Below are 11,892 nucleotides of genomic sequence, written 5' to 3'. Positions count from 1 at the left end.
TCACTATTTTAAAGTAAAGTTTAAAGTAAAGTTACTTTTTTAGGCAACAGGTTTCTCACTTTTTAAAGTAAAGTAGCTAGCATTTCACAGCGTGGAAGAATTAGATACCGTGAGATTAAAAGGCTAATAGTTTAAAAATCTCTAGTATTCATACATTTAAACTCAAACTACATGTTCACGTTTCTGGAATTGACATATTGGTGGGTTTTTAAAAACAATGTTGTTACACCTTCACGAATTCATAAATTTTTACTGACATTGTTTCAAAATGGCAAATTAGCTGCCTTGTGGGAAAATGCAGAGATGACATTTCATAATTATAGCTGTTCTTATAAATAATATATATATTGACCAATCAGCATTAAGTATACTGGGGCTATATATTTTAGAAGTGTATTTGTGGCATGGTTGCTTTTGCTTCAGTAAAAATGACTGCTTAGACACCTATAATTTTACAGAAAAATTATGTGTGAAATAGAGTGGATTTCCATGGAAGACTTGGATGCTGGATGTCTGTAGCCATTAGTATAAAATCAAAATGCTTTCTAGAGCATGAAACACAAGTTTGGACATCATTCAGTGTAGCATTAAACATTTAGTGTAAATAAACTGGAGGTAATGGATTCTGGTAATCTTTAATTCTGCCTTGTCAAATTTGTTCACCCTGTGTCTCTCTGTGTCTGTTCACATACAACTGTTCACATTATTTTCTAAAATATTGGAGACATCATAATAATTAACTGAAGAAGCAATACTGACAGTTTGATCAATAATAATAATAATATGCGTGAATAGGTATCTGAATAGTAAAACACACTGAATCAGAAAGTTAACCTTGTTTTTGTTTACCAGAACTATTTTCTTTCTTCATGTTGTCTTGTTTCTATAGCACCACAAAGTGTACTAGCAAAAATGGCCACCTTGAGCTCGAAGCCGGCGTCACGCTACAGTGTGTCTGACTGGGCAACTAACAATAAACAAATCTCAAATACTGCTGAACACAAACGCAATGTTTCACATGAGATACGACAGGAAGGAAGAGCTCTGCGTAACGAAACAACCAACAAGGTAATGTTAATAAAGACTTACCTTTACCAAAAACTCACCTTTTACTCACGATCAAGTGGTTCTAAGCATTTATTATTTATATTTTGTCTTCTGTTAAACACAAAACAAGATACTCTGAAGAATATTAGAAATTGACATTCAAAATACAATGGAAGTCAATTGTCCATTATCCTTCAAGATAACTTCCTTTGTGTTCAACAGAAAAAAGAATCTCAAACAGGTTTGGAACAAGTGAAGGATGAGTAAATTATTGTAGAATTTTACTTTTTGGGTGAACTATCCCTTTTGTTGTTGGACAGAATAAAAGGTTGTAACAGACAAATCTTTTGCGTGACAGACAAGCTGGAATGAGTATGACAGTACCCGAAAACTGAGTGACAGAATTAATGACATCACACGCTGGAAGGAGAATCTGAAAGCCTGTGCGCAGGAGGTGGATGAAGAAATGGACGCTCTCACTATGGTGATTACAAAAAATATATATACAGTATTTATGACTTTCTCTTTTCTTTATCTTGAAGATATCCTAATTCACTCTGTAGTCAAACATTTGCCCTTGTTTATTCACGCTTCATGTCATTTTAAACCCAAAGAAACAGTTAATTATGCATTTAAAAACATTGATTAGTAAATAAAAAGTTGCTCAAAAAAAAACCCAGATCTTCTTTCATCTTTGGGGCACAAATGAAGATATTTTAGATAAAATTTGAGAGCTTTATTGTGGCCGAAAGAGCTTAACGTGCTGCGATTTAAGAAAACACATGCAAAATACAAACAAATTAAGAAAACGCACGTCAATTTATCACAACTCATGCAAATAGCATGGAACACACTGTTTCAAATGTTTCAAGGGGACCCAAAAACGTGACGGACCCAGCTACTTAGGTTATGGTTATTTAGGCTAATAATATACAAAAGACAAGGGAATAGTATAATCAGGACGTTAAAATAAGCAAAAAACCCTCACATTTCAAAGATCACTTACAACTTCACTGAGCAATAGTCACGGGCCAAGACACAATAAGCAAATCCCAGGTTGGTCTGTCACGTTTTTGGGTCCCCTTGATACCTTTCAGTTGTATTCCATGCTATTTGCATGTGTTGTCAGAATTTGTATCGTGTTTTCTTAATGTGTTATCAGGATTTGCAACTCGTATGCTGTCAAACCAATAAAGATCTTTCTTAATTTGCTTTTTAAGATATTTTTGAATTTTTTTTTCTTAAATTGGAGCGCATTAAGCTTTCTCGGCCACTATAGAGCTTGCTCATCCAGACAGCAAGGTTCCTGACAGAAAAAATACCAAAAACATCCTCAAAACTGACCATATGGCTTCAGTGGTTCAATTGGAATGTTATCAAACTACAGGAATACTTTTGTACACACATAAAATATACCCATACACATGAAAAAGAACAACTTTATTCAACAGTTTCTCCTCAGTGTCAGTATATTGCACACATTCATGAGTACTGTTCACCCTAAATGCCCAAACAAGACTTCCTGTGTTTGAAACAAAGCAAAGGCGCATCAAAGGTAATATGTCAGAAGCGTGACCAAGCATGACACATGAACGCATGCACTATACTGACACTGAGGAGAAGGAAACTGGAGAATAAAGTCTTTTTTTCGTTTGCTTTATGTGTGCACAAAAACTTTTTGTTGATTGATGATATTCCAACTGAACCACTAAAGACATATGGTCTGTATTCAGAATGTTTCTTGTTATTTTTCTTAAATTTCAATGAGTCGGGAACATTGCTGTCTATGGAGGATGAGGTAGCTCTCAGATTTTATCTTAAATATTTTAATTTGTTTTCTGAAAGTGAACGAATGTCTCAGGGGTTTGGAACGACATGAGCTAGGTGAGTTATTAATAACAATTTTCACATTAAGAGAAAGATAAAACCTCATCCTCATTTCACAACATTTTTAAGTCCAAGGAGGAGATGGAACGGGCTCTTGCAGCCACAGTTCTGCCTCTTGAAGTGACCGCCGAGTGCTTGAACCTGAGGGAAGGCCGTCGTGGGACGGAGCTGGTCAGTGACCCTGTAGAAGCTGAACTTAAGAAAGAAGTCGAGGTGATCGATGGAGCACAACGCGTCCTTCAGCAGTGCATCGATCAGGCCTTTGAACAGCTGTGGTAAGAACATTCAGATTTCAGGTTGGAAGCCTTCACTAGTTTGAAGATTAGGTCAATTATAAACCTGATATTACGCTCAAAAAATGCTATTACATTCAAAAACTGCTTATTTAAAAAGAGTTAAAACAACACAATTCTGAAGTTTTTTGAGGGGAACAACTTAATTAAATTTGTAAAAACGAATAAGTTAACCAGTTCTGTGCCTGATGATCGGGTTGTCGTGGTCATAATTTTCGACCACCACCCGTTCCACAATGCACCGGCCCCTTGTGGGCCTGCAGGAGGATGATCCTGGAGGATAGGCTCTCACCAGGGTGCTCGAGGTTTCATGGGAGTATGCCCAACCAGTCCACATGTGTTTTGTGGACTTGGAAAAGGCATTCGACAGTGTCCCTCGTGGCGTTCTGTGGAGAGTGCTCCGGGAGTATGTGGTCAGAGGTGCTCTGTTAAGGGCCATCTCGTCCCTGTATAAACAGAGTAAGAGTTTGGTTCGTGTTGCCGGCAATAAGTCAGACTTGTTTCCAGTGCATGTTGGACTCCGGCAGGGCTGCCCTTTGTCATCAATTCTGTTCATAATTTTTTGGGACAGAATTTCAAAGCGCAGCCTTGGGTTGTAGGGGTTATTCACAGATGATGTTGTTCTGTTGGCTTCATCGAACATGAACCTTCAGCATGCACTGGGGTGGTTTGCTGCCGAGTGTGACTCAGCTGGTATGAGAATCAGCACCTCCAAGTTCTCCACTGGAAAAAGGTGGTTTGCCATCTCCAGGTTGGAGGAAAGTCCTTATCCCAGGTGAAGGAGTTCAAGTAACTTAGGGATTTGTTCACGAGTGAGGAAAGGATGGAACATGGGATTGACAGGCAGATTGGTGCAGCGGCAGCAGTAATGCGGTCAATGTATTGGTCTGTTGTGGTAAAGAAGGAACTGAGCCGAAAGGCAAAGCTCTAGATTTACCAGTCAATCTACGTTTCTACTCTCACCCAAAGCTCATGACCGAAAGGATCTCAGAAACAAGTGGCTGAAATGAGTGACCTTCGTAGGGTGGCAGGGTGCAACCTTATAGACAGGGTGAGGAGCTCTGTCACCTAGGAGGAGCTTACAGAGCTGCCGTTCCTCCACATTGGCTCGGGCATCTGTTTCAGATGCCTCCTGGATGCCTACTTAGGGAGGTGTTCTAGGTATATCCCACTGGGTGGAGGCCTCGGGGAAGACCAAGGACACGACTGAGGGACTATGTCTCTTGGCTGGCCTGGGAATGCCTCGGGATCCCCCTGGAGGAGCTGGAGGAAGTGTCTGGGGAGAGGGAAGTCTGGGGTTCTCTCCTAAAACTGCTGACCCCTTGACCTGGCCCTGGGAAAGCAGTTGAAAATGAATTAATTATAAGGTTAACTTTGTTTTAATAAATTTGCTTTAACAACATTTTAACAATTTAATTAATTTGTGTTGAGACAATATGAAGGATTTGCCTGAAACCCAGCATTTTTTACAGTGTACTTGACATTTTCCTGTTGAAACATGATGAAGATTATGTGGTTGCTAATCTCAGCAGATCTTCTCAGTCGTCTACAGGAAGCTCGGCAACAGCTGACCATTGACCTTCAGGATAAAATAGAGGCCATCGATGTGGATATGTCATGCTTATCTCTTACTATACAATCACCTGAGATCTCACTGAAGCCTAACCCTACAAGAGTGCCTCCTGGGTGAGCTTATGAGTAAACTATAAGTAAACATGCTATATTTGCTTAATATTGTTTTATAATACAATAAAAAAAGCTATTTATCTGGGATTTTGTCGTCTTTGTTTGCAGTTCCACGAATCCCCAGCAGTGGGAGCAGTTCAGCCGGTACAATATTAGCCGGGCAAGGGAAGAGATGCAGGCCTCAGTGCAGATAAGAGAAAATAACAGCATCACAAGAGCACAGGTGCAAGACCTGGCCTACAGATTTAAATTCAGTCCGTTTGTGTGTTTTAAAGCTCAATTTGATGAAACTTTTAAGTTAGATTCAGTGTTGGGTGTAATGAGCTATATGCACAGCTAGTGTTTTTCAGCCAATGATGAACTTCCGGCGAGAGCTTTATGTGACTATTTTCAATTTCATAAGGTTCCTTTTACAGCATCAGTGTTGTAATGTAATTCAAATATAATCAGTTAAATAGACTTAACCATCTATTTGGTTGTTAAAGCGCTAAAAGAGACAAAAGTTCGTTTAAACGCAGGCACCGTCATTAGCAGCAGGCTAGCACAGAAATTCCATTGAAAATACTGGGGTTAAATTAATTTCCATATTTTAAAGACATGGAAAAATCTAATATAATATCTAATATATAAATATAATGCAGTGCTTCCTGTTTGGTCTGATACCCACTTTATATCGTATCTCAGCCAGGCAGTGAAGATCACTGTTTTTTAAAGAAATCAGATCTTAAACGCTTCGATGTTGTATGGGATGACAATTAACAGGAAGCCCTGGGGCTGGCTGACTGAAATTAAAAGTCTGTGTGCATATACCCCTTTAGTTTCATAGTAACTAGTTACTGTAATTAAATCACTTATCCACTGAAAAAAAGTTAAGCAGTGTTCATTTTTAGTTTCATTTAATTACAGTTACTTATAATGTACTTGCCTTAAATACTTAAAATCAATGGTTTTGTATAATTAGAGAAGCCAGTAATTTAGTTATTTTTCTTATATTTTTGTGTACGTTGCAGAATAGTTCTATTTTCCAATTAAAGAATGTTACATTTGTCATTTGTACTAGCTTAGGAAATATTAGCTGCACATATATAACGATGTATATAGTAATATACCTGTGCATACACTTGTCAATTTGTAAATTTTTTGTCCTGCTTCTGTAATTCTGTTGCAATGTAGAAGCTCTGTCAGGAAAACTTTCTGATTTCTGAAGCTCTTTCTCCTGATTTTGATTGTGATTAAACTGATTTGTCAATGACAGTATATCCATTGCATGAAATATGGTTTGATATGTTTTGATACATATAATGTTTGTCTTTTCTTTTTTCAGAGTAATACTGCTTGTTAACTGTCATAATTTTTAAATAAAAAGACTCAAATATAAAGAATTTTAGAGATATACATTTTAAGTAGTTTTGAGTCACATAATTAAATTCATTATTGAGTAGTTAAATTGCTTTTCACACATAGTAATTAGACAAGTAATTTAAATATAACTTTAATGATGTAATTAAAGGTACAACGCTGTAACATGGTATTTAACCTATGTAGTGTTCATCCACTATGCTTTTTAATTTTTAGGTGCAGAATGAACTGGAAGCCCAACGAATGGCGGTGGAGTTTGCTCTCCGTAAGCGAACTCACCACGAGGAACAAGCCCATCATGATATGCAATGGCAACTGAAAACAGTGAGGTTTCATCCTAACTCTGACCCTCATTTATACATATTTCTGGTGGTTCCGAATATGCAATGAAGCATTGCACATCAGCATATAAACTCATATGAAGTGCCAGACAAAATATAGTTCATTTACTCATCCTTCTTTCTTCTTCTGAACACATGGGGATATACTGAAGAATTTTGGGGGGAAAGCCATTGATTTGGTGGTTGATGGTTTTTGGATGTCAATGGCTACTTTTTTTTTTCAACATTCTTCACAACATCATGACATTTTTTATTTAACAGAAGAAATTCATAAATGTTTAGAACCACTTGAATGTGAGTAAATGATGATTTTTATTTATTTTTTTTGGGTGCACAATCCCTATAATGAGATATAAAAAAGTTCATACTCAAGTAAAATGAAATTAAATATGGGTTAACTTGTCAATATTCCCAAATAAACCCAGACAGGGTGATTAAGTGAGGCATAATGATTTAATGAAAGGGGTTAATTTGCGATGATGACCAGTTTACAGCTAAACGTCCCCTATTATGACTTCCCACCAAATAATAATAATAATGATAATAATAAAAATTAATAATAATAATAATAATAATTCAATACATAGACATTTGAGTGCACACTATTTAATAGACAGACATGAGCTTGCACAGTGTAAAAAAATGGGTTGTTAGATATCATAAACACTAACTGTCCACTTTCTGATTCTCATGACGTCTATTTAGGAATCTTCTTATGCTTATATTGGTTGAAACAAGTAGTTACTTGTGTTACTGTTACCTTTTTACCACTCAACTTTTTTGCCATCCTCCTCTCATCTTTGGCATCAACCAGCCATTTTTGTCCAGCGAACTACCAGCACTATCTCACGGCAATTTGTAACTTTTTCGAACGGTTTCATTCGTACAACTTAGTACAATTTGCTCATCCCCCAATGACAGTTGGATTTAGAGGTGGGGTTGGGTAAAATCGCACATTTTCGATTGACTGAACTTGTATAAATTCGTATGAATTAGCCAATAAACTGAAAAAACAAAAAAGATTACTTGTTTCCTCCTGAGATTAGGCTGTAACTACTGCTCAATGGATATTTTCTTATATGTTCTATCCATTCTATGTTAAATCTAGAGATGATTGTGCATGAAAATCCCAGTAGATTAGCATTTTCTGAAATACACAAAACCAGCCACTCTGCTACCAACAACCATGGTAACTTTCTTTTTTTTTTTTATATATAATTATTTTTAGGGTTTTTTTCACCTTTATTATGATAGGACAGTAGAGATTTCAGACAGGAAAGCATTGGGAGCAGAGAGAAGGGAAGGATCGGCAAAGGACCTCAAGCCGGGATTTGAACTCGGGTCACCATGAGCACGTTGGTGCTATATGTCGGCGCACAATACCACTAGGCTATTGGCGCCGACCCATGGTAACTTTCTAAGTCACTTACATCACCTTTCTTCCACATTGCAGTGCTCAATTTGAACTTCTTGAGCATGGGTGTTGAAACTTGTTCTTGGAGGGCCTTTGCTTCAACCAAGTGCAGTGGAAATTGCCAAAAAAAGCGTACCGAACTGTACCATACCGTAACGTTCCACTCAGTAGAAACGGGCCATAAGATAAATTTAGCAGAACAGTGGACCTCCAGAGTAGGATTTGTCACCCCAATATCTAGCTGCAATTTAATTGGCTGATTAGATATTTCCATTATTAAGCAATTGAAAGTTGTCCCCAATAGAGTGGTGTTTATTATAATGCAGTGTAGGTCATTGTTCAAAATATTTGCCAATCAGAATCAAGAATTACAGTGCAATATGTGGTAATGGATTAACAGAATGTTTATTTATTTGTTGATATTTCAATATGTGGGCCGATATGTTTCAGACTCAAGATGAGATTGCTGAGCTGGAGAAGGATATCATTGGACTGGAGGAGGACCTGCGGGCTAAGACAGCTCCTCTAAAGCTGGTCCACACCCGTCTGGAGAACAGGATAAAGAGACCCGGCATGGACCTGTGCCGAGATGAGGTAAACTTCACAACCAGTTGATTGGTAGCTTACATAATGGTGTGGTCACATCCTGGTAATTTGGCATGCAAAAAAATGCAATGTCTATTTACAATGTATTGACGATGTATGAAATCAACTAAATACACACAAACGACTTTCAAACCAAAAAGATCTCTGTTGGTCAACACAAAAAAATTATGAATTATATAATTGGGTAATCTTTCAGCCTCACATGAATGACTTCCGATCCATCTTTTAACTATATGCTCAACTTGTTGAATCCAGTTCATTGTGCATAAGATTGGACTATATATGTATTTGGGATTGTAATGCTTCCTGTAAATCATGTAAATAATTGACTGTCCATATGCAATCTGTCTGTCATTTTATGAATTATCTACATTAGTTCTTATTCACAATAATGTTGCTTTGGTATGCACAAAAACAGCAGTAACAAGGGTTGCAGTAAAGATGTTGCCATTACCCAGGATTATTGTACAGTATTTCATGAGGCTGATGAATATATTGTGGATGGATATATTCTGATAAATATCTGCTGTATTTATAGTTTAGATGGCCTGAAAAACAACAACCATTCAAGCAATATCACACGAGTAGCAGTGATACACAAGGGTGAGAAGGGTCAAGAGGCTGGCTATTCGGCTGTTACTTGGAGAATATACTAGCAGAAAAAATATATACAATTATACAACAGTTCTGTAACAGTTCTTGAATCTGATTGGCTGATAGCCGTGTGATATTCTGCAAATAACAACACTCATCCAGTCTCTTCACCCTTCACCCTTGTGTATTACTCTGCCCACATACAGCAACAAGCAGAGGACACTTTACAGTTTGACAAATATGGCTGCTGTTGGACAATATGTACTTTTGAGGCTTTTAAGTCAAGATTGTAGTTGTTTGGATTGGAACTATGCAGTTTATTTATAAGGACAGTGCCTATTTACAAAATATTTATAATTTCTGAGAGACAGTGTGTCGGCAGCCGTTAGCCTGTTTTTGACAAAGACGTTGTCCATCCGCAAGATGGTGACAGAGACCGCATAATAAGCCCTTAGAAGCTAAAAACGGCGTAATTTATAACTACAGCTATTTAAACCTTTATTTAACAGGTAAGTGATATTCTAAGTCGATCTCTCTCTTTTGTATGGTGCTGTATTTATACCATATAATTGTTGTGTATTGAGTGTGAGATGGGACTCACATATCAGGAACGTATGTATTTTGTTTCTAATGTGTGTCCTGCTTTCTTTACTGCAAATTAGTTCAGTAAAAAGAAAAAATAGAAGAAATGCCCGCATGTGTTTAGCGTTTTTCCTTATCGCAAACACAACAGTAATCTGGTAGTGTTTGCTTTGCTTTGGCTTTTTCGTGGACAATTATTGTGAACTCCTGATTGCAACAGAAATACTGGGAGAAATCTCTTTAGACTGATGGCATTTCATGATGTTCAGCCTTATAATCTTAAAATGTCTGCAAAAATCACCTGTTTTGTCATCACTTTAGATATTACACAGGAGAATCATTCGAATATTAGCTCTAAAGTGACGTTAACAAATTAGTAATGGTTTCTGCTGTACTGATGTCAGCTGCAGATGTGAATGAATGGCAGAAGAAAGTAATTCTTTGCAGATTTCCGCAGATTTTTAGGCCATCATTAATTCTGTTTGTTCACTTGAGTAAATGTGTGTAAATCTATATTTATTCAGTTTTTAAATTAATTTCAGTAATATTATTGACTAATATGAAAATATTGATATGATTTATTTACAATACAGTTTGTAAAGTAATATTTACTGTCTTTTAGTAGATATATTATATGAGACACTTGCTTTATTTACCAAATAAAGTGGATCTAATTGGATTTGCATTGTAAACATTAAATAAAAGTTAAAAAGGTATTACTTTTATTTCATATATTAAGGTTTTAGTTATGATACTCCCAAAATAATTCCGCAGAAACCCTTAAATTTTTAACACAATTCTGCTCAGAAATAGCAAAAAATGCCCGCAGATTCTGTCTGGCCCTACTGGTGGCCCTACTGGTGCGGCCTCCTGCCAATGCAGGCCTCCCACCAGTGTCGATATGCAGCCATATTGCACTGCTACTCGTGTGATATATATATATATATATAATTCCACATACACATTAATTGCCCAAGTTCGTTTGCACCGAAATTGTTAAAATGCTTTTGTCCCTGTATTGTTCATGTGTTAAGACGTAAGACGCTTTGAGATGTGACTTTCCAACTGCCATTAAATGTCTTTGATAGCATTTTTAAAAGATATATTTTTGTTGCCTAAAAATGCCATCTCTAAATTTTTTTTGGAATGAAAACACATGAGTGTGTACACGGCCTCAGATACACATATTAGCAATAGCGACACACATGACCTTTGTTCTAGTTTATTCATATCACTCACTGAAAAGCAAACACAATCCATCTTAATCTGCTGTGTTTTGACTGGTTATCTCAACATATTTCACCCAGGTACAATTTGGTTTGGTGGATGAAGCCAAGCACCTGGAAGCCACTATTCTGGCACTGAAACAGAAGCTAGCACAGGCCCAGTGAGTCAACTATTTTATCTCAATTCCTCCTCTATATATAATGCAAATGCCAAGACAATCTGACATGGGAACACAATTTGCTATCATGACCAGGCACTCTCTGCAGTCTCTGAAGCAGCATGAAGCTCAGATGATGGAAGATCTGTCTCGGAAACAGGACGCCCTGTCGCTGGAGCAGCGCAGCAACCAGACCCGGCAGCGATTGAATCTGGGGGGCACTATTGAGGGTCTGCCTTCAGCTGTTGTGCCCCTAGCCAACTCTAGTGGCAGACACAAGCTCGACCTTGCTTGAGTTGATTCCCTGATTCTTACTTCTGACTGAGGTCATATTTACTATGGGTTTGACGAGACGCTTACTCCACAAGACAAGACAAGACAAGACACGAGATTGGGTTCACGAGAACGAGATGAGACAAGATTTTTATACTATATTTTGCAATTCTCTATGAAATATATGAATGGAAAATAGTCTTTTATCCAACTGAAAAAAAAATCACGAAATGCTAAGCTAATTAGATGTTTTTTAAAATCATCTTGTAATGATTTTACTTCTATTTTAATTAATTCTACGCTGTAGGGCATTCAAATACTGCAAAAGATTTTGTTAACATATAAATAAAAAATAGTTTGTATATAATGAAATACTTGCTAATATATGCTATTCAATCACATGGGTAATTTGTGTGGCGCAGTTGT

The 11,892-nt window shown here is 37.1% G+C and overlaps 1 protein-coding gene across 1 annotated transcript; it reads left to right on the top strand.

The window, feature by feature from the left end:
* The first annotated feature begins 912 nt into the window (after nt 1-912).
* Nucleotides 913-11,508, top strand: tekt2 (tektin 2 (testicular)). The gene is made up of 9 exons (XM_056480320.1): nt 913-1,068; nt 1,406-1,531; nt 3,004-3,209; nt 4,770-4,913; nt 5,022-5,136; nt 6,489-6,596; nt 8,478-8,621; nt 11,117-11,196; nt 11,290-11,508. The coding sequence occupies exons 1-9, from the start codon at nt 913-915 to the stop codon at nt 11,486-11,488; spliced, it is 1,278 nt and encodes a 425-aa protein (XP_056336295.1). The 3' UTR covers nt 11,489-11,508.
* The last annotated feature ends 384 nt before the right edge of the window (nt 11,509-11,892 follow it).

Source organism: Danio aesculapii, chromosome 19 (assembly GCF_903798145.1).
Source record: "Danio aesculapii chromosome 19, fDanAes4.1, whole genome shotgun sequence".
Taxonomy (NCBI): Eukaryota; Metazoa; Chordata; class Actinopteri; order Cypriniformes; family Danionidae; genus Danio; species Danio aesculapii.
The sequence above is the reverse complement of the archived record's forward strand: the minus strand, read 5'-3'. Positions and strand labels throughout refer to the sequence as shown.

Bases quoted from the DNA above. Each gene is read 5' to 3' on its own strand.
- tekt2 (XM_056480320.1), top strand. From the start codon at position 913: ATGGCCACCTTGAGCTCGAAGCCGGCGTCACGCTACAGTGTGTCTGAC. The intron at 3,210-4,769 runs GTAAGAACATTC...AGATCTTCTCAG, and splicing joins CAGGCCTTTGAACAGCTGTG to TCGTCTACAGGAAGCTCGGC. The intron at 5,137-6,488 runs GTGCAAGACCTG...TTTAATTTTTAG, and splicing joins ACAGCATCACAAGAGCACAG to GTGCAGAATGAACTGGAAGC.